The sequence below is a fragment of the Tamandua tetradactyla genome, chromosome 23, assembly GCF_023851605.1.
Source record: "Tamandua tetradactyla isolate mTamTet1 chromosome 23, mTamTet1.pri, whole genome shotgun sequence".
Taxonomy (NCBI): domain Eukaryota; kingdom Metazoa; phylum Chordata; class Mammalia; order Pilosa; family Myrmecophagidae; genus Tamandua; species Tamandua tetradactyla.
Genome location: NC_135349.1, coordinates 1336407 through 1358696, shown reverse-complemented (window position 1 = coordinate 1358696; position 22290 = coordinate 1336407). Strand labels below are relative to the sequence as shown.

Genomic DNA, 22290 nt, shown 5'->3' with positions numbered 1-22290 from the left:
TCAGGGTAGTGAAGTGGAAGGGAGCTGGGCTGGGGCAGGCAGCGCCGTCTCTGCGGTGGGATGCCGTTGGGCAGTACCAGCCTGCTGGCTCAGCAAGGGGCCGACTGGGTTTTCCAAGAGGTGGAAGGAATCGCCTGGGGAGGAGAGGAGACAACAGGCCTGAGAGACTCTGCGTTTCCTTCACAGAGACCTTACAGGATTTCTAGACTCTTCAAAAGATGCATGTAAAAGTAAAGGCTAAAGATAAAATCAAGCACAAGTCCTACCTGTGAGTCTCAGTTCTGCTGAGAGCTGGGCCCTGGACCCTCTGGAGCTGTGAGTCTCCTGGGGAGCTGCCGTGAGGGTGGGCACCAAGCCTCGGCCGTGGCTGCTCCCAGTGGGGTTCACTGGGAAGCTGATGGGGAGTCCCGGCTGGCAGCTGTCCGGGCACGTGCAGAGGATGCATTGCAGGTTGAGCCCTGGGGGCCGGCCCAGCGCACAGCCTGGGCTCTAGCCCCAGACTCACACTGCGTGTTCCTGCAGCTCTTCACAGAAACCAGTGAACCTGTGGCACAGCAGTTTCCACGGCAACCCCAGATTTCTGTTTTGCAAGTAAAGCAACTGAGGCTCAGAGAGGTTAAGCAGCTTGCCCAGTGACCCCAGTGGAGGCCCAGCCCACGCCTGAAGGCTCTGTGCCCCAGCCTGGGGCCTCCCTCTCCTGCTCTGGCTCCCCCAGCAGGGCTTGTCAGGTTGGGACCCACGGGCACCCAGAGCTGGGACTTTACCACGGCCGAGTGGGTCACCAGCTGCAGACCAAAAGCGAGATGAGCTCGTGACTGCAGAGGCTGAAGGCAAGCGTGGATGTCCCTGCAGATGGCTCAGGGCTGTGACCTGTGACCTCCCCCAGTCCCCGGGCCTGGGCACTTGTCAGCCTCTGGCCAGATACTTCCTGGGGAGGGGTCTCCACAGCTACAAACGCCTCCTGACAGGTACCATCTGCTCCTCTGTCTGTCCTGCCTTTGTCTGTCCTGCCTCTATCTGTCCTTCCATCCCACCTTTGTCTGCCTGTCCATGTGTGAGGTCCTCTGACAAGCCACAGGGAGCTGAGCCAGCCCCCCAGTCATCCCAGCTGTCCAGATTCATCCTCCGTCCTGATGGCTCGGCCTCACCTTGTCCACTGTGGGCATCACTTGCCCACCGGCCTCTGTCCCCATGGCTCGCTGCGAACATCACTGTCCACTGCTTCCCTTGAGATGTATCCCTGTGCCAGCATCTGTCACTGGCTCCCGCTACGCAGTGCACTCCCTGAGGGCAGGGCTAGGCTTTGTCTCTCTGGAAAAGTAAAGGTCTACCCACCCCCAAGTCCCTGTACCCTAGGAGGAAGCAGCCATGTCAGACAGCTTGTTCTGTGCTAGAGGAAAGGGACCCAAACGGTTTGGGAAGCAGGTGGACTTCCTGGAGGAAGTGGCATTGAAACCTGGCCCCGAGGGCAAGAGGACCATGTGGGGAAGCCCAGCTGCACAGATGGGTTGGGGCGTGGACGTGCTCAGAGGGCAGTCATAAGCTGGCCCCATTTCTGCTCGGTTTACATGCTCTTTAGTGGTTATTTACTGAGCACCTGCTGTTTGCTTTTATGCACAGTAGTAGCACCAGGAGCGCTAATGAGGGAACACAGGCAGCCAGCCCAGGGTGGAGAGCAGACCAGAGTGGAGAGCTTTCCACGCCGACTGCAGAAGAGTCTGGAAGTCATCGTCTTCTGTTTCCTAGAAGGGGTGGTGCCTTATGGTTACGCTTGTTAAGTCTTGCTGAATTGAGCCCCTTCTCAGTACAGAGTGACCTCTTTGACCCTCGCAACAGTTTTTGATTTCAAGCATATTCTGTATGGTATCCATACAGCTGCGCCAGCTCTCCTTTGGTTATAATTTGCATAGTTTACCTTTTCCATTCTTTCACTTTCAACATAGTTAGGTCTTTATGACATGCTTCCGAATTTAAGGTGAGTCTCATAAACAGCAGATAGTTGGGGCATGCTTTTTTATCCATTCTGCCAACCTCTGCCTTGTGACTGGAGAGTTGAATCCATTTACATTTAAAGTCATACCTTTTTTGTACAATTCTTCCATTAATGCCTACTTTCATATTTATTTGATTTTTTGCGCTGCACCATTTTGAGTCCCTTCTCATTTCTCTCTGTACATATTTTTCATCTCTTTTCTTTGTGGTTACCATGGAGCTTAAATTTAGCAGCCTAAGTCCGTTCTAATCCCATTCGATTTGACGCCGACTTAACTTGAGCAGCACCTGTACGTGCTGTTCTCTACCCCTCCATCCCTCCTTCTTGTTGTACTTGGCACAAGTTACATCTTTCTAGGTCCCAAATAATCGATTTATCATTACTTTTTATGCATTTGCATTTTAAAACTTGTAAAAAATACAAAGCGGCGTTAGATACCAGGAAGTACAATGAAGTGGTTCTGGCATTTATAATTCCCACCTGGTTCCCTTCAGGCAGGTCACCATATCTTTATGCTGCTTTGACCTGCTGTCTATGTCCTTTCCTTTCAGGCTGAGGAACTCCCCTTAGCACGGCTCATGGCGCAGGGCTGTGGTGGTGAAGCCTTGGCTTTTGTTTATCTGGGAGCATGTGATGTTATCTCTACCTAATTTTTGAAAGGAGATCTTGCAAGACATAAAATTCTTGGCTGGCATTTGTTGTTTTCATCCCCCATGGCTCCTTGCCCCCATGGCTTCTGATGAGAAGTCAGCATTCCGTCTTATTGAGATTCACTTGTACGTAACTCATGGCTTTTCTCTTGCAGCTCTCAGAACTCTGTACATGTCCTTGGTGTGGGACAGCTCGATTGCTCTGGGCACAGTCCTGCTTCAGTTTATCCTCTTTGGGGTCTGTTGGCTTTTTGAATGTGCAGTGATATCTCGTTAAATTTGGGAAGTTTTCTGTGTTATTTCTTTGAATATTTCTTCTGCCCCCTTCTTCTTTCACCTTCTAGGGTTCCTATAACTGATGGTGACCCACAGGGCTGTTCACTTTTTTAATTCTTTTGATTTCTGCTGCTCAGCTGAATCAATTCTTTTATCTTATTTTCGATGTCACTGATTCTTTCTTCTGCCAGCTCCTGGCTGGAGTTGGAGCCCTCTGGGAACTATTTCATTTCAGTTATTATGGTGTTCATCTCCAGTAGTTCGGTTTTGTTCCGTTTTACAATTTCTGTCTCTTTGTTGAGATTCTCATGTTGCTCAGTCATTGTTTTCCTGATGTCCTTTCGTGTTTTCTGTGTTTTCCTCTATCTCCTTGGGCAAGTTGAGGATCGTTTCCTTGACGACCTTGTCCGGCCAGTCTATAGTCCTGTCCTTTTCATTGATGGTTCCTGGTTTTTATCTTGTTCCTTTGGATGGGTCATTACTTCCTCTTTCTTTGTCTTGTTGTCTTTTGTTGCATAGTATACATTTTAATATTTTAAGGTGTTGGTTTTGGGATTTATTCCCAAACTGTCTGTCCCTCAAGTCTGTGTCTGGCTGGAGATATGACAGAGGTTTCCTTAGTGCCAGGAGCTAGCACACAAAACAAGACAAAAAGCACCTTTCTTGGCTTCCACGAGCTGCTTCTGTGTGGACCGGCGCACTCCCTCGGAGTCAGCGCTCCTGCCTGGGCCAGCCGGCGTGGGGGTGGGGCACAGTTCCCTGTGCCCTGTCTCGGGAGCGCACTTGTTCGCTTGTTCGCTTGTTCGTGGTCTCCGGAACTCCCATTTGCAGTTACCGAGTCCCCTCCTCCCATGAAGCAGCCTTTCTCCCGATCCCGGGGCTCCATGGATGACAAGCAGACAGTCCTTTGCCCCTTTCCTCGCCTTAGCTGCCCGCAGGGCGCTTCTGGGAGGCGAGCTTCTCTGGTGTGCTGGGCTGCTTCTCCCCCCGGACACGGGCAGGGGCCCGAGGGGAGCCGGGGGCTGGCGGGGGTGCCGCAAGCTCCTTGGGGGGTCTGCAACTGCGTTTTCCCAGCTTGGCACGGCGCTCACCGGGTCGCTTCAACACTGTAACTGTTTCCCGAGTCTGCGGGAGGGGCTCTGCGGTCGTTGCTAATTGGCACAAGGTTCTGTGGGGAAACAGCACCCTGGAGCACACTCTGCCGCCCTCTTGGTCTGGGAGCGACTCTAAAACGCTTTAATATCAGGCGTAGGTCCAGGCATTCTTCTTTTTTATGAAGATTTTCCTACCTGTTTATTGTTCTGAATGAATTTTAAAGTCACTTTGTCAAGTTTAAAAGAAACCTATCAGTGGTTAGTTTTCATTGAAATTATATCAAAGCGATAAGTTAATGTGGCACATAGATTCGCAGCTCTCCCACCTGTGTGCTTCTAGGAGAGGATGGGCGCCTTCCCTGGCCCAAGGGTCCTAAACATCCTGCTGGATGCAGTGTAACCCGCCTGATGCTGTCGGCAGAGCCACGTCCGCCCGGCGCCCGGGCCTTCGCACTCTTGGGTGAGGGGTTAGGCAGCGCGCCCCAGCTGTGTCGCGCCTCACCCGTGCTGCTGTCTGCGTCCCCTCCAGGGTTCTCCTTTGGCTGCCTCTTGCATTACTTTCCAGCACTATGGTGGATGGGGCTGGCAGTGGGAAGGGCTGCCTGGCCAGTGTGCCTGCACCACGTTGGGCAGTGGGCGGCCAAGGTGCAGGAACAGCTGTGGGGACTGCCTGGGGCCACCTGCCAGCAAGTGGTGGAGCCCGCACCCCACCCTCGCACCCTCTCCTCCTGCACCTGGCTCTTCACACCCCACCCTCACACCCCCTCCTCCTGCACCTGGCTCTTCACACCCCACCCTTGCACCCCCTCTTCCTGCACCCCATCCCGCAGGCCCCACTTCTGCACCCTGTCCCCGCCCCCCATTCTCCGTGCCTACGCCTAGTGTCCCCATCTTCCTGCCAGGCCAGGTGTGCCAGGCGGGAGTCACCGCCTCTGCCCACAACCAGCGGCTGTGTCGGGGCGGGTGGGCCGTAATTACTGGCATCCCGGCGTCCTCACCACGCTACTTGTTTATTCCTGGTGTCAGGCAGTAAAGGGCAGCACCGTCAATTAGGCGTTCAATTGGACTTGTAAAGGAGCAGTGATTTAATCACTGGGTTTGCAGACAGCGCTGGAGCCGAGGGCTGGAGCCGCTCCCCTCTGCCCTCCAGGGCTGGAGGCTGTGGCCAGGTGGGCTCTGCAGTCCCGTCCCAGGGCAGCTCCAACCCTGCCACATCCCCTGCCACATCGCTGTCCTTCATGAGAAAGAGTTTTGTAGGTTGAGAAACTGGCTTCTGAGCTTTCGTGGGTCAGTAGGTGGGGGCTCAGAGGCAGCCCCCCCCCCTCCCCGAGGGCGCAGCATGAGCAAAAGGCCTGCCTGCAGGTGTTGGGGCACCACCCGGGGCAGGGTGCAGGTTGGTACCTGCAGTGTGGACAGGTGGCCTCAGCCCAAGTCCTGCGTCCGGGTGAGCCCAGGGAGGAGCTGGGGCTGCAGGCCAGCTCACGGGGAAGCAGGGGTTCACAGAGACCACCCTGTGAGGGCACACAGAGGGCCAGGGGCCCTTGGGCTCTTCTGGGTCCCAGGCCTGGGTCTGGACAGCACCAGACCCCTCCCTCCATGGCCCCACACCTCAGGGAGCTGCCTGTCCTACCTTGGCCCCCCAAGTCTCCCTTCTCTCCTGCCATGTCCGTCCATCCAGGGGGAGCTGTGTTCAGGTCCTCTCGGGCTTTGGGCCTCCCTCTGCAGCTTCTCTGCTCATCACTGCACCCTCAGCCCCCACGTCTCCCCACGAGGCCCCTCCTCCAGCATCCTGTAGCTTTGGAGATGGAGTCTCCGCCTTCGGTTTTGCTCACATTGGTCTCTAACCCTCTCCCTTGATATCAGCATCCCCTCCTCTCAGTCCCGGAAATGTCTACCTGGTATGAAACCATGACGCCACCCACCTCATCGAGACCAGCTGCCAGGAGTGCCCTGTGCAACCACCCCGTCCCCTGCCAGTGCATCTGTGGCTTTGCTAGGTGGCCCAGCCAGGTCCCCAGGTGCCAGCTCACTGCATGATGTCCATTGAATCCATGATGGAGTTGGCTTTTCGGTGCCGGGCCCTTTGGGAAGGGCTCCTGTGGGGTACTGCTGGGCACAGCCACCACCTTCCGCTTCCTATTGGGCGGTCGGGTGCATGGGCCTGGGAGAGGGCTGCCTCCCCTGAGCCCCCTGCAGGAAGGCGACAGAGGGAGACGAGAGGTTCATGGAAGATGTAAGTTGCTAACTGTAAAGAAGGTTTGAAGAAACAGAGTCCTAAGCCCGCCTACCCGCCCTGCCCCACGCAGCGGGACCGCCAGTGCCTGCCTGCTTTCACAGCTCACGCCTGCTTTCTACCCCTCTCATATTACCTGACGGCACCCTGCCCTCCCCCATCCAGTCGGTGAGGTGGTACCCTGCTCCCGTCTGATCTGGAGCCGCACACCTGCATGGCATGGGCGACCGAGATGGGCTTCTCCCCCTCTGAGCCCAGGGTCCTCGGCTCCCCCAGGGTCCCCAGGCCCTCCCCTCAGCCTGCTCACAGCACTCTCCTGGTTGCCCTCCCTGTCCTGCCTTCCCCCTGCCACAGCCCCTCAGCGACTCCCCTCTTGCCTCGTGCATCTGCCCTCCCCTTTGGGGTTACCCACAGCTACAGTCGGCTGCTCCCCCCAGGCCGTTTTAGCCTGACAGCTGGGATGAGGTATTGCTACCAGGGCTTGTACTTTCATTCAAGGCTGAGCCATTCCAAGAGTAGGTGGTTAGAGGCAAGGCCGAGACGGCAGGCTGCTGGTTCAGGGACGTGTGTGTGTGTGCATGCACACGATACACTCACAGACGTGCATGCATGTTGCATGCACTGCAGCAGTCCACTGCTAGACACGAGCATTCTGTCTGCCCTGCAGACATGAGAGGGAGTTGCAGCACACATGCAGACATGTCCCCCACACACTGCTGCCTCCACGCTCCCTGCCCTGTGCCTGTTCGTCCTGGAGGCACATGCAGGCTGCCTATGAGATGGGGCTCCTGCCAGACAGCTGTGGCCTCACCTGCGTCCACCCATGGTCATACCCCATGAGCCAGGAGCTCTGACTTCAGCCACAGAAGCTCTCAGCCTCTGGGACAAGGTTTCCCATCAGAACTCTGGGAAACCTCTCATTCTGAAGTGAGTCCTCTCTCAGAGACCCCTGAGAGCTGGAGTCCCTGTGCTCACCCTTCTGGCCCAGCCTCCGGCCGCTCCTCTGCTGAGAAACCCGGGGGTCCATCCCTTGTGCTCCTTCCTGCTCGGGGCCAGAATAGATGGAGAGCACCTTGCAGGTATCGCCCCAGAGAGCAGCTGCTCGCACAGTCACCGCAGCTGCTGCCTCTCAGGGCTTGAGCTCTGGCCATTCATTTATGTCTCTGCGGGCATGGAGTGGTCGAAGGTGGAAACCCATCAGGTCAGTAAGATTGCCAGAAGCTTCTTAGGACAGGGCCAGGGCCAGTCAGGCAGAACTGCTCACCCCTGCACCCAAACTCTCTCCAGCTCAGATTCCTGGCTTTTCACTCAGCTCTTAGCCCAGCCTCAAAGGAGCTGACCACGCTGGTCCCTGGGGGAGACTGAGTCAGGTGGCCAGCCCCACATGCCTGCATGAGCTCACGCAGGTCTCCTGCCTCTTGGATGGGAGCCCTCAGCCTCTGGGAGAAGTTCCCACATCCGAAGCCAAACTCCCGCCACCACCTGCTGGGATGTGCAATTCAGTGGTTTCTTAGTAAATCCAGAGTTGCGCGAGCGTCATCACAGCCTGATTTTAGACACAACTGTCACCCCAGAAAGATTCTTTATCCCCTCTGCCATCGGCCTCTGCCCTGACTGGAAGTCCCAGGCCTCCGCTCGCTGGGCCCAGCTCTGCTGCCTTCTCAGATGTGCCAGGTGACGGAGCCACACAGGGCCGGCCTCCTGTGCCTCTCCCCTCGCACAGCCGGGCAGCCTGGACGGAGCTGGATGCCTCTCCCTGGCTGAGCCACCCCATTGTGAGGAGAGCCCACGCTCTGCTGGTCCGTCTGCCTGTGCATGGACAGTGGGTTGTGTCCACTTGAGGCTGTCGTGAACGATGCTCTGCAGACTTATGACGTCTAAGTTGGTGAGAAGCTGACACCTGCTTCCTGAAAGGGCTGCGTTTTGCCTCCCTTGTGCGGGCTCCTTTTCCCCACAGCCTGCCAACATTCGTCATGTGTCTTCCATTCTCACGGGCGCGAAGTGGCCTCCGTCATGACTGCATTTCCCAAGTGACTAACGACGCCGTGTGTCCTTCCACAGGCGTGTGAGCCACTCGTACATCTTCATTGGTGAAATGTCGGTTTCAGTCTTTTGCCCATTTTTTAATTGGGTTGTTTGTCTTCTTCAGATTATTTTTTGATGCTGTGTTTTGATAAGCCAAGTTTTTATTTTGATGTGGCCTAATTTATCAGTTGTTTTCCTATGTTGGTGGGTTTAATTGGTCCTGAGAAATCTCTGCGTCCCCAGTGCTGCCATCACCGTCAGGTCTGTGCATGCGTCGGGCTGCTGCATGCGTGTGAGGTGTGAGGAGGGCGTGTGCGCATGCCCCGGACCGCCTTCCAGTTGCCCAGTGGCTTTTCCGGAAAAGTCTCTCTTCTCCCCTGTCAGCCTGCCTTTGCGGTCCTGGTGGAAGTGCTGGGTGCTCCAGGATGGGCATGTCGTGGCTCGGGCTGTCAGGGTGGGCCTCGCAGAGAAGGAGAGACCCCATGGGCGCGCCCCAGGCCGGGCTTGGGCACACCCCGCCGCTGCCTTGAGCCGCGAGAAGGCCACTGGCGCCCGGCTGTGTGGCGGTGCCACCGGGGCCCTGGCGGGGCCGCCGTGTGGGCCAGGGTGGGCATCTTCCCCTCCGGGCCTCTGTACCGGCCTGGTGAGGAAGGTGTGGCCGGCACCCTGCTGTCTCGATGCAGACACAGGTCACAAGGTGGGGCCGTCCCACGGTACTGTTGGGAAAGCGCTTCTCAGGGACAGCGTGTCCTGGGCCGCCCTCAAAGCCACAGCCCCTGGCACCCCTGAGAGCACAGAACTCATGGCTGTGGGGCGTCCCCAGGCCGAGAAACCACACCCAGACGGCAGCGTCAGGCGGGGCGTCCCCCACACAGGCCCTAGCGCTCCTCCTCTCCTGCCCCTCGGGGTTCTCTGGCTGACTCCGTTCCTCTCACGACTTTGCTCTCTGGCTCCCAGAGTTCACTTTTGCTGCACCCCATTTCATTCCTTGGCCTTTCCCTCCTTCCAGAGCCTTCTCGCTTTGGGCTTCTCTGCTCAACCAATTCTCTCACCTGAGTCTACTCTCAGAAGAATTCATTGCATTTCAGATGTGAAACCTGGCTGCATGCATTTGCCAATTTTAATCGACTGCCCATCCCAAAAGGAGAAGAAAAGAGGGGAGATTTAAAACTCTTGTCTTGCCAAAAGCAGACCGATTGACTTGAAAATGACTCAGTCAGTGAGAGATGAGCTTGGAAGAGGTTCCCACTTGGAGGGAGCACGCCTCCTGGGGAGCTGGGCCCTTGCCGGCCACTGCCAGAAGTCAGCAGCACCGTGTGCAAATGGATCGCGCTCCACGGGCTTGCCAGGCCCGTCCTTGGCTCGGTAGCTGTGGCACGGTCTTGGGGTTGGCGGCCCGAGCTGGGCCTGGGCACGGTCCCCTGCGGAGCCCCTGCCTGAGCCTGCAGGCCCTCTGCCCACGCCCACCGCCTGGGCCCAAGTCTGGGCTTCCCAGCTTGTCCAGGGGCCAAGATGGGAGGTAGGTGCTCTGTGCTCTTCTGCCGAGAACTTCTTTCCAGCTCTGGGGGGAGGCGGGGTGTGTGCGTGGAGCCTTGGGAGCAGGCGGGCTGGGTGTCATCGCCATCTCCCACATGCCCGGTTGTCGGGTGTGTGCCTAGAAGGCAGGTAGCTGGCTGCAGTGGACAAGGGGTTCCCTGTGAGCAGCTCCAAATGGGGATGATGCCAGTAGCCCATCCCCCAGGCCGTGACCTGGCACAGTGACCCTGGAAGGCCCTGGGTGTCGACCGGGCTGCCTTCGCCCCTCCAGCAACCGCCTCGGTGCCCCTGCAGCTGGGGGTTGGGGTGGGGGCTGGGTTGGACGGGAGCCCCATCCTCCCTCTGCTTGGGGCGGCTTCCCCCACCGTAACCCTGGCTCTGCCGTGTCCTGCAGGGCTCTGCGGCCAGGGTGGCCCAGCGCGTGGCTTCCTGCGGGATCCAGGGGCCCTGATGCTTGGCCGGCTCTCTACGCGCAGCGGTCAGACAGAGCCATCAGGACAGACAGGGCGCTGTTTGGCCGGAGGGCGTCAGGGTATCGTGGGTCTCTCCGAGCCTGCATCACCTCTACCACCCTCGGCCACCCAGGCCAAGATGGGGCCGTTGGGGAGCTGAGTGTGTGCAGCCGGCCCTGCCCCGCCACACCGCCTGCTCCCCCCGTCCCCCTGCCCCTCCTCTCTGCTTCCACCCCAGTCCCACATCTTTTGCTTGACCCCCACCCCCAGCCCCAGAAGGAGAAGCCAATAGGTGTGCTTTGTCTTTCATCCCCTGGCCGGGCTTGGAGAGCTGGGCCCACACTCTGAGCCTGGCTAGCGGGCTGCACGGTCAGCGTGGGTACACTGTGACCACCGTATCCAGGGCAGAAGGAAGTTTCTGGTGGCAGGGTCAGGGCTGGAATCCACATTCCCTCTTGCCCAGGTCTCCTGCTCTGTGCTTTGGTGCAGAAGAAACATGCTGATGGCTTGCTGAGCTGTGTCGTGGGGCCTGCCAGGCTTGGCCATGGGTCCCCACAGGCCCTCGTCCCCAGACTGTCCCCAGCTGTGCTTGGACCCAGGTGCCCCCGCCCATCTCCAGCCCCTTGGCTGCCCCAAGCTGGCTCCACACCGTTTCCTGGAACTACACCAAGTGCTGGGGTTGGGTGGGGACCCAGACGGCACCTACAGTGGGTACGGCACATTCATGCACAGGGTGCTGCCTTAGGCCGTGGGCAGGAACAGACGGACAGCCTGGCCGTGTCCCAGGGGGCAGTGCTTGGTGAAGGTGACATTTAACTTGGACTCAGGGAAGGCTGCCGACAAGCAGGGGCGCATCCGCCTGGGAGGAAGACATCCATGCCGAGGTGCGCCTGGAAGGAAGGACTGCAGACCACCCCACAGAGCATGGTGGAAGGCCTGTCCACTGCGCAGGGAGCCCAGGCCAGCCTGCGGGACCTGTAAGGAGAGGCCAGGTGGCAGGGAACTTGGCCTCTGGCAAAGACCATGACCCGAGGCTGCTGGGCTCTGGGCAAGGCTTGGTGAGGGTGCTCTCCGAGCCTGGGGCCGGGGGACACTGCGCGGCCGGTCCAGGAAGCAGCAGAGGCCTGGGCTGTGGGCTCAGGTGAGGTGGGAGGTACAGGGGGCGGTTTGCAGAGTCACTGAGGGTGCCCTCAGCTGGGTCATACCTGGGGCTAGCACTGACCCTGGTGGAGCCACTGGGGCAGGACCATTCCTTAAGGTCAGAGCGTGTGTGGCCAAGGTCATGGTAAAGGCCTGACCCTTTGAGACAAGATGCAGCAGTCCTGGCCTTGAGAGAGCTGGAGGAGGCCCGGGTGCCATGAGGCCTGGTGTGCTGGGCAGGAGGCCTCGGGCCAGCCCCTCTCTCTACCATTGACTTCTGGCTTCTCTGGGCCTCAGTGCCTATGTCTGATGGTGGATACAGCCCAGTAGGGCTTCCTGTGGGGCAAGGGCTGCTTCTCTGCCTGAGCAGATCCTACCCAGATGAGCTGGTGCAGTGCCCACGTGGCCGCTGCCCCTGGAGCGTGCGGTTTAGCTGGGAGAGATAGCGGTAGACCTCAGGGGACAGCCACTCCCGTGAACAGGACAGAGCGTGGACCTCACAGGGCTCCCGAGGCTCTCAGGCAGGCGGTGGCCGGGAAGGCCTTTCCCAGCAGAGACCCGGGCCAGTGAAGGACAGCCCCTGTCCCTGGGCTCCAGCAAAGCCGGCAGGGGCCTCTCATGGGAGTGCTCGGGCGCCCTTGCGGCTTGCTGGGCAGTGTCAGTCCGGCAGCCCTGAGCCTGCCCAGCAGGCCTGAGGTTGGGCGAGGGGCAGACACAGCGTCCCACTCCAGAAGGCCTCAGCTGGTCTCGGCTTCCCCTTGGGCGCCCCCCACGGCCGGGCCTCGCCACGTTGTTGCTGACGGAGGGGGACACAGTCTTCCCCCAGATACACGACCTAGTCGGCTCCCGCTTGTCACCCTGAGACTCTCCCACCCCGTAATTTGGTGGGCTGTAATTGCCAGTGTCTTTTCAGATCATTTCTGAAGAGGATGACAAACCGCTCGCCGAGTGAGATGTTAATAGCACAGAGAGGCCCTGCAGAGGGCGGCGCAGCCTCAGCCGGCACACGCTTGCCGAGTTCTCATCTGCAGTTTAATGCCAGGGCCGTGGCGCTCCTTGTGGGAACCGTGCAATTTCCGGCCCAGCAGGGGCACCAGCTCACCATGGAGGCGGTGGCTGGGGCCGCGGCACGAGGCTGGGCCAGGCTGCCCCCGCCCAGGCAGCAGGTGGCACTGCCAGGTGAGGGCCAGTGGCCTCAGCCTCAAGCCAGCCCTGGGCGCATGGCCCCTGCTGGTAATGCCCCGGCCGAGCATCTCTCCAGGAAGGGGCTGGAGAGGGAGTCCTGCGCCGACCCGGGGGCCCTGGCCCCTGCCCACTCGGCACCTGCAGCCACTCAGCTCACCTGTGCACTGCTGCCCTGTCCCAAGGCCACCCAGCCCCCCTGGCAGCTGGACTAAGGCAAACCTGAGGGCCACTCCCACACCGCTGGCTTCCACAGTCGCCAATGAGATGACATCAGTATTTAATGCCTAATTGTTAAGTATTGAAGTGTAAAACTGGATTAGTTTAGAAGTTAGCCAGGTGTGAATAATTCAGTCCTGGACGCTGGGCTCTGCCTGCCGGGGCACTGGTCCTTGGCCACGTGGGGGCCCCAGGTGGGGGCGAAGGGGCTTGTGGAGCTGGGCATGGTACATTTCCTCTCCCCCCGCCCCTCTTAACCTCTAACCTGCCCCCATCTGGGCACGATTGCACTTTCTGGTCATCTCTTCCGAGTGGCCTCTTACTGTCCTCATCCCCCGTGTCAGGCTTGTTTCACAAGCACGTTTCAAGGCTGTGCAGCGGGCCTCAGGGCAGCCTTCCCTCCACCTGTCCATCCGCCATGGACACTCCGGTCGTCCCCACATTCTGGCTATTTGAGTTTATTTCTGTAAACACCGGTGCACATGTGTCTGCCACCGACCTGTCCTCACCTTTTCTTTGCAGCTGCGTCATTTTACATCCCCACCAGGACGCCACTAGGGTTCTAACTGCACCCGTTCTCCCCAGTACTGAGTCTACACTTTTCAAATGATAGCCACCCTCGTGAGTGTGAAGTGGTGTCTCATGGTCTTAATTTGCATTTCTCTAATGCATTTCTCTAATCTTCTTTGGGGAATGTTGGTCTGTTCAAGCATTTTGACCAGCATGGTTTTTCTCTCTATTGCTGAGTCGTAAGAGTTCTTTTTATAGTCTAGTATTAAAACCTTATCTGGCATGTAGCTTGAAGCTGTTTCCTCCCGTTCTCTAGGTTGCCTGTTTATTTTCTTGTTAATTCCCTTTAATACAGAAGTCTTTAATCTTGAGGAAGTCAAACTTACCTGTTTCCTGTTACCTGTGCTTCTGCTGTCACGTCTGAGACTCCAGCAGCACACCCCGGGTCAGAAGCTGCACCTTGTCACCTTCTAAGGCTTTTAGAGTCTTGGTTCTTGTATTTAACCCTTGGTGCAGCTGCACGTGGTTCGCGTACGTGGTGTGAGGTAGGGTCTGGCGTGCTGCTTCTGCATGATGTTGAGTTCTCCCGGCCCCGTTCGTTGAAGAGGCTGCTCTTTCAGCCCCGTGTAGGAATCAGCTGTCTGTAGAGGTGCGTGTCTGCCTCTGGACTTCTCATTCTGCTCCGTAGGTCTGCGTGTCTGTCTTTGTGCCAGTGCCACGCTGTGTTTCATCACTGTTGCTGCGTAGCACACTTCGGAATTGGCAACTGTGAGTCCTCTAGCCCTGTTCTTTTTCAAGGCTGTTTTGGCTTTTTGGGGCCCCTTGTAGTTCCATATAAATTTAAGGATTGGTTTTTTTTATTTCTGAAACAAACAAAAAAAAAGCAGCTTGAATTTTAACAGGAATTACACTGAATTTGTACATTGCTTTGGGTGATACAGATATATTAACAAGACTTATGCTTTCCAGTCCATGAACATGGGATGCCATTTATGTAGTCTGAGTTAAATTAGGCATTTAATTTGGAAATTAAAGGATTTCTTTCAGTGGTATCTTGTGGTTTTCAGTGCTCCAGTCTTTTGTATCCTCAGCTAAGTAGATTCCTAGGTATTTTATTCTTATAGATGCTACTTTAAATGGAGCTGTTCCTTAATTCCCTCTGGATTGTTCCCTGCTGGCATTTTCTGTGTTGGTCCTGTGTCCTGCCGCTGTGCTGATCCATTTGTTAGCCCCCCCTGTCTTTGCGCGGCTGCAGAGGACCAGCCCGATGGCACTTGCCCGCATCCCCCTGAAGTCCTCCAGCTGTTGGAAAGCACGCTTTGCTCTCCTCCCTCCACAGCTGTTGTTACGTGGCCAGGAGGGCCAGGCAGTGATGCGAGCGAGTCCACAGCAGCCCTGGAGGCTCAGAGGTGGGGGCAGCAGCACAGGCACTAGAGGGGAAAAGGCAGAGCCCTGAACAGGCCGCCTTTGGCCCCTCCCCCTAGCCCCCTTCCCCAGAGGGCTGGAAGCTTCTTCCCTGGCAGGGAGCTCAGGTCCCCAGGCCGGCTGCTGTGGGGCGGCAGATCTATTCTGAACCTGGGTGTGCACCCCAGGAGCCCAGACCCGGGCTCCTCACGGCCTCGGCTTCCAGGCAGAGGCCTGGGAAGAATTCCCCGGGCAGCCAGCTGGCCGAGGACGGGCTCTACCGACGCCCATGTCCGCGGGCTCCCAGCCCCCCAGCCTCCCCAGCAAGGCGCACAGAGCTCCGCTGTGTTTTGGGCACCTTCTCATGCCCGAGCAGATGTCCAGTGACAGTCCAGCTGGGAGGAAGAGAGAAAGCATGGCGAGACAGCACATGACGTGGCGCCTCCGTGAACTGGCTTGCCCCAGGCGTGCTCGGAGCTCCCCGAGTGACATGGGAAGCCAGAGCAGGAGCACGGCCTCAGGACGGCTGGGAGCATCCCCAGCCCAGGTGCTGCCCTCGCCGACCGTCAGTCACGTGGGGAAGGGGAGTCCATGAACCCCCCTCGCCTGCCATCTCCCAGGAAGCTGGTGGAGCCGAGTCCACCGGGGGGAGGAGCACGTGGGGTCCCAGACACAGCAGGTCCCACTAGGTGGGGAGAGAGGCGAGGGGCTCGCAGGGCCCTGCAGGGAGACCACCAGCCCGAGCTGGGAGCAGATAGCTGCCCAGGCCCCACCTGCCATTTGCTGTTGCTGGCCACCCGCTGCTGCAGGCCAGGGTGGCCTGTGGCCTGACACCCCGCTCAGCTTCGCCTCCGGGGCCTCCCTCCCGCCCTCCTCCCTCCTGTCCCCCCCCACCTCCCCTTCTCCTCCCCTCCGTTACCCTCCTCCTGCTCCCTCTACCCCTTCCTCTCCGCTTTTCTCACCGCCCCCTTTCTCCTCCTTCCCTCTCCGACTGATAAGGTCAGGGACAGCTGACAGCCTCCCCCCATTGCTGGTCACACAGGTGTCCTTAGAACAGGCCACTTCACTTGGCTGTGTGACTGAAGACGAGCACACCGAGCTCAGAAGCCACTGACTGACTCAGCCTGGGCAGAAAGAGCTGTTTGTTTTTAATGGTGAAATATTGTCCTTTTTGTTGATTTTTAAGCTGGAAAATCCCAGCATTGGCTAAGTGTGTTTTAATGACTTTTCAGGAAGAAAAATGGTTCTGCCTAAGTCCCCAAAGGAACATTCCAAAAGCTGCTTCCAGCTCCTAAACGGAGAGTTGCTGGAGAGCAAGGCCGGCCCTTGGTGGCTCAGCTCGCCCACGGCTCTTCCTCTCTGTGCCTCGCCTGAGCCTGGGGGCTGCTTCCGGAACCCCCGCTTCTCCATTCCCCGCACTGTGGCATCTGCCCGAGACCAGGGTGGGGAGAAGCTGGTGGGGGGTTCCCTGTCTTGGCAGAAAGGAGCCACTCTTGGCTTTGGGGGTAATGGTTTCTGCAGGTGTGCTCCATGTCCCCTACAACACAGACTACACCCCGCAAAGCTCCTGCCAGGAGCTTGACCTCTGACCTTTCCCTGCCCCAGCAAGAGTGGGGGGCCTATTGCCTGCTGGCATCAGGCCCTAAGCCGCACATCCTGCTGCTCATCCTGCCTCCCGAGGGGAGTGGGAGGCCCCACTGACGTCTGCACCATGTTCTCAAAAGTGAACATGCACGCCGCAAGGCCGCTGCTGCTTCCCTGCGCATGCCTCCACCTCCTGCCACGCTTCTCAGCGGGGGGCGGCGGTTAGAGATGTAAAGCTTGGACTCTCTTATTCCAGCACTAACACACAGATGCACACTAGCACATGCTAACGCATGACGCACACTAGCACACGCTAACACATGCACATTGGGGCACACTAACACATGCCTAGCACGAGCACGCAGGCGCACACTAGCGCATACTAACACATGCCTAGCACGAGCACACAGACGCACACTAGCGCACTCTAACACATACCTAGCACGAGCACACAGACGCACGCTAGCGCACACTACATGCCTAGTATAAGCATGCCAGCACACAGCACTCACTAATTCACCTCTGGTACAAACATTCAGGGGCACGTTTGCACGTGCTAACGCAGCCTGTTCTCTCCCCTGCCCTCTTGCTCTGCATGTGGCTGGGTCCTGACTCGTTGTTAAATTAGCGTTCGGTGTTTACAGTTCTGTGACTTTGCAGAGAACTTTTGCAGCTGCAGCACATGGTGTCTGTGGTGATGCTGCTTTCATTTCCTGTCTTTTTTTTGTTTGATTTTCTTTTCATTTTTAAATTTTTTTTTTATCCTAGACTAAGTATGTACCTCACTTTTTATTTGCTTGGTTTTCTACTTCTGTGTGCATGATCCCTCTTATAACTCTCTGGAGAGCCACCCAACTCCTCAAGCCTCCACAGGGAGCTGCCTGCCGGTCCTTGGGTGGCCTGATGGGGGGGCATCCTCCTGGAGCCCCTGCTCCGACTAGGCTTGGCTCCACTCTGGGCCAGCTGCCCTGTGAGGGGCGGCCACCCCAGCTTCTCCTGGCTTTCTCTCTTCTGGTCTCCTCCTTGTCTGTGTGACCTCCCAGAGGAAGGGAGAAAGGGAAGGCCAGCTTGTGGGGCCCTGTGAGCGAGGAGGTGGCTTCCGCCTCCTTCTGTCTCTGAGGACTAAGAGGCTACTGGGTGCCCAGGCCTTGGGGAGTTTGTTTTCCCCTGTGGAAGGCGTTAGCGTTTCCTCTTCATCCACAGTGCGCTGAGACTTGCCTGCCCCGGTGCAGGGCTGGACGGGGGGCTCGGCCCTGTGGGTCCTGCTCCCGGGCTGGACGCTGTGCTGCTGGCTCCAGGCATGGGGGTCTCCAGCCGGCCACAGAGCCCAGACTGCGACGGGCGCGGCCACCCGGCTCTGCAGGGTCTCATGGACAGGGCCCCTGGGGCAAGTGTGTGGCAGCTCAGCAGCCCTCCTGCCCTGCCCAGCCTGTGTCGCTCCCCCGTCCACATGCTGCAGGTGGGTTCTCGGGGAGCTCACAGCCAAAACGAAGACCCTTCAGAGAAGCCCTGTGTCCCCTCCTTGCAGGGTGAGCCCAGGTGCTCAGCCTGAGGCACTCGGGGGCTGGACCTTCAGTACTTGCCCAGCACGTGCCCTCTTGCTCCTGTGTCCCCTCCACCGCCGTCAGGGCAGGGCTGGCCCCCTGCTGTCTACTTGGACCCCCAGATCCTGCCCCCTGCGCCCCGCACCTGTGGAGTACCCTGCAGAGCACCACCTCCTCCTGCGCTCCTCACCCGAGTGCCATCGAGGCCCCCTCTCCGTCGCTGCTGCTTTAGTGGTGGTGCAGGTGGGGGCGGGGTAAGCTCGTGCCCGCCCAGGCCGGCTCGGACAGAAGGCTCTGGGTACTTCTGCCTGACGTGATGATGGCGCCTTCCTATGCGTCTGGGTTTCGGGCTTTAGGGAGAGATGGAGCTTCACCCAGTTACCCGGGACTCGGTCTGCACTCCAGGCTCCTTGGAGCATGCCAGGGCCACAGCAGTGACAGGAGAGACACCTCCTCAGCCTCTGTTGAGCTTACGCTCTACGGAGGGCACGGCACTAAGAGAAGATCTTTATGGTCCTCTGTCGTTGGTATTGCCAGCCTGTGGGAGAAGGGGCATGTGCATTGAGGGCACACACCAGGAGGCCAGATGTGCCCCAGAGAAGGGGTTTTACAGCTGGGATGTGCAGGCATTCACCGGCAGGTGTGCGCTGCACCCTAGCAGTGTGTGCCATGACCCGGCAGGGTATCTGTGTCCTGGCAGGTGTGTGCCACACCTAACAGCTGTGTGCCCCGGCAGGTGTGTGCTGCTCCCCAGCAGATGTGTCCTGCACCCCGATAGGTGACCCATCTCACTTTGGGGTGGGGGAAGGGGCATGCTGGACTCAGCCCCCCTGCCCTGGGCCCTCCTTCCAGGACACCGAGGCAGCTGCCAAGGGCCTGGGTCAGGGCTGGCTGAGCAGCCCACGAGCCTGAGCTCCGCCCACATCCAGGCATTTATGAAACGCCTGACAGGCCACATGTCTTTCGGTAAAGGGGCCCTTTCCTTTTCCACAGCCAGGCCACGTCTATTACCAGAAGTTATGTCTTTCCCCATCGGACACTTGAGATGTTTCAAAGCCCTTGTGGCCCCTGGCAGAGCTGCCGTCTCCGTGGCGTGGTCGTGGGCTTCTCCTTCTGCAAGCAGCTGCCTCTGGCCAGCGGCCCCGCTGCGGGTGGATGGCTTGGGGAGGCAGGGAGGGATGTTGTGGTCAGAGCTGCCAATTAACCTTTAATTTCGTTGTCTGATTACTCGATGAATCAGGGCCCTGGCCCGCTTCCCGGATGGAGAGGCTCTCGGCTGTGGACCTTGTCCCAGGGCAAGGAGTGGGCTTCGTGAGGTCCCGTCTCCCCAGCCTCGCTCCGCCCTGGGGAGGCAGGAAAGGAAAGTGCGCAGAGGCCAGGCGTCACCAAGGACACAGGAGACGGCCCGGGCTCTGGCCCCTGGACATGTCCAGGCATGCGAGGGGTCGGGAGGCTACCGAGGGGCTCTCAGGAGCTTGAATTGGGCTGTGATGGTCTGGCAGTTGGTCTGTGAGCCTCAGTTTCCCTGGGTGAGACAGGGAGGACAGCAGTTCCCACCTCATGGGATGTGGCACTCGGGGTAGGACTGCATCAGGAGCAGTGACCATCGCTGCCTGCCTAGCCTCGGCCCCCCACGCTGGGGCCTCTACCCTGACCTGCGTAGCGGCCTCTGCTCCAGTCGTGGGCACATCTGATGGCTTTGGTCTTCTTGCTTCTTTAAGGAACATTGGCCAGGCCCTGTCCTGGAGTTTTCTTCCTGCAGTGCTCCCCAGAGGAAGATTGCTCTAGGGAAACCTGCCCGGCTGGAGCTGTACCCGGGTGCAGGAGAGTCCCTGCCCCAGACCCCCAACCCAGACCCAGCTCTCTATCCGCCTCCTGGTCTCGTGGCCCTGTCCCCTGTGCCCAGGGCCTTGCTCCTGACTGCCTGGTGAGCATCCCTGCCCTCGGCACCACACGGGGAGGCTCCTGGCAAGGGGCGGGCATGGGGCCATCCAGGCCACGGCGAGGTGCTGGCTGGGCCCCCACTGGGTCCTGGGAGGCCAGACTTGCTCAGCTGCAGGGGACAGACCAAAGTCTGATGGCTCGGGCAGTGCCTCAGGCGAAAGGCACGTGGGGACCGCGACAGAGCCTCCTCCCGGGTTCCACGGCCTGTGCCTTGAGGTGGGTGGGCCCAGGGCTCTTGGGGTGGGCGCTCTGCACTCCCCCAGAGCCTGGCCCACAGCTCCCGTGGGCGCCCACCCAGGCCAGCGAGATCAGAATCTTCCAGCCCCAGCAAGGACATGGACTCACAGGCTTGGTGTGGTTTGTCCACGTCACGGCCGGGCAGGGCAGACCAGGGTTCGGGCCAGTTGGCGCGTCTTCCTTAGACCTTTCCTCTTCCCCAAAGCCGGCCAGAGAGCCACCCCCAGGGCTGCAGCTCAGTGGGGCACCCATGTCGGCCCCCGTGTCAACACCGTGTCGGCCCCCGTGTCAACACCGTGTTGGCCCCCGTGTTGGGCCCTGTGTCGGCCCCCATGTCAACACCGTGTCGGCCCCCGTGTCAACACCATGTCGGCCCCCGTGTTGGGCCCTGTGTCGGCCCCCATGTCAACACCGTGTCGGCCCCCGTGTCAACACCATGTCGGCCCCCGTGTCAACACCGTGTCAGCCCCCGTGTCAACACCGTGTTGGCCCCCGTGTTGGGCCCTGTGTCGGCCCCCATGTCAACACCGGGTCGGCCCCCGTGTCAACACCATGTCGGCCCCCGTGTTGGGCCCTGTGTCGGCCCCCATGTCAACACCGTGTCGGCCCCCGTGTCAACACCGTGTCGGCCCCCATGTCAACACTGTGTCAGCCCCCGTGTCAACACCGTGTTGGCCCCCGTGTTGGGCCCTGTGTCGGCCCCTGTGTCAACACCGTGTCGGCCCCCGTGTCAACACCGTGTCGGCCCCCGTGTCAACACCGTGTCGGCCCCATGTTGGCCAGGGAGATCCCCGGGAGGACCACGGTTGGGGCCCAGTTGCCCCCCATCAGGGCTTCACACCCACGGGCAGTGAGACCCTGGTACTGGCAGCTCACAGACCCAGGCAGCCCCTCCGGGGATGGGTTTTTGTTTTTTAACATTCGTGTTTTACTTTATGTGTTTTATGTAACTTTAGTTTTCTCTAAAATATGTTATTTTAAAAAATAATTTGAGAAGTCTTCACACACGTGCAGCCCACACATGGTGTCCATGCATGGCTCACAGTGTCGTCACATAGTTGTGTGTTCGTGATGATGCATCTCTCCAGAAAAAGAAATTAAAATAAAAGCCCCACACCTCCCCTTGCTCCTCCCTCTCACTGACCCGAGGGTTTCCATCTACCCAGTTTATCCTACCCCTTATCCCTATTGTTTATTTATGTTTATGCATATTTTTTACTCATCTGTCCATACCCTGGATAAAAGGAGCATCAGACAAGGTTTTCACAACCACAGTCACATTATGAAAGCTATATAGTTACACCGTCATCTTCAAGAATCAAGGCTCTTGGAACAGCTCAACAGTTTCAGGTGCTTCCCTCCAGCCTTTCCAGAATACCATGAACTAAAAAGGGACATCTATGTAACGCACAGACATGACTCCAGCATAACCTCTCAACTGAAATCTCTCAGCCACTGAAACTTTATTTTGTCGCATTTCTCTCTTCCCCCTTTTGATCAAGAAGGCTTTCTCAATCCCTTGATACCAGGGCCGAGCTCATCCCAGGACATCTGTCCCACGTCGCGGGGAGGGCAGTGGGTGGGTTCATCTGCTATTGGCTGAGAGAGAGAGAGAGAGAGAGAGGCCACATCTGCACAACAAGGGGCTCTCTGGGGGTGACTTTTAGGCCTAGTTATGAATAGGCTTTGCTTCTCCTTTGCAGGAATAAGAAGCTTCATCGGGGTGAACCTGGGGCAGTTCTGACTCTGAGCATCTGTGGCCCTCAGCTGGGCTCCCTGGCCCTTTGCACACTCGTGCCCCACTGTGCCGCGTCTTCCCTGTTCTGGGCGAGGACCCGGGGCCCTCCTCGGCCCCTGGCCCGGCCCTGGGTTCCAACACCTCCTCCCTCCCCCTTGCAGAGCTGAGGAAGCAGGTGGAGAGCGCCGAGCTGAAGAACCAGCGGCTGAAGGAGGTCTTCCAGACCAAGATCCAGGAGTTCCGGAAGGCCTGCTACACACTCACTGGCTACCAGATCGACATCACCACGGAGAGCCAGTACCGGCTGACGTCCATGTACGCCGAGCACAAGGCCGACTGCCTCATCTTCAAGGTGAGCCGCCGCCCGAGGGTGTGAAGTGAGGAGTGAGGGTCTCGCAGAGCAGCTTCCCATACCCCCTGCGGTTTGGCCCAACCGCTAAGCTATCGGGGACCCTCTACTCCTCAGCTTCTCACTGCTTGCTAGACGACACTGCCGCACGCAGAAAAGGGGCTCGAGCCGGGGGTCTGG

The 22290-nt window shown here is 58.6% G+C and overlaps 1 protein-coding gene across 5 annotated transcripts in view; it reads left to right on the top strand.

The window, feature by feature from the left end:
* The window catches only part of LOC143666876 (mitotic spindle assembly checkpoint protein MAD1-like), a 267107-nt gene that overhangs the window by 196365 nt on the left and 48452 nt on the right, over positions 1 to 22290 (top strand). For all 5 annotated transcript variants that reach the window (XM_077140437.1, XM_077140438.1, XM_077140436.1 and 2 more), the window contains one exon: positions 21923 to 22113. In XM_077140437.1, coding sequence (XP_076996552.1) covers positions 21923 to 22113 — 191 coding nt within the window. The remainder of the gene's footprint in view (positions 1 to 21922; positions 22114 to 22290) is intronic.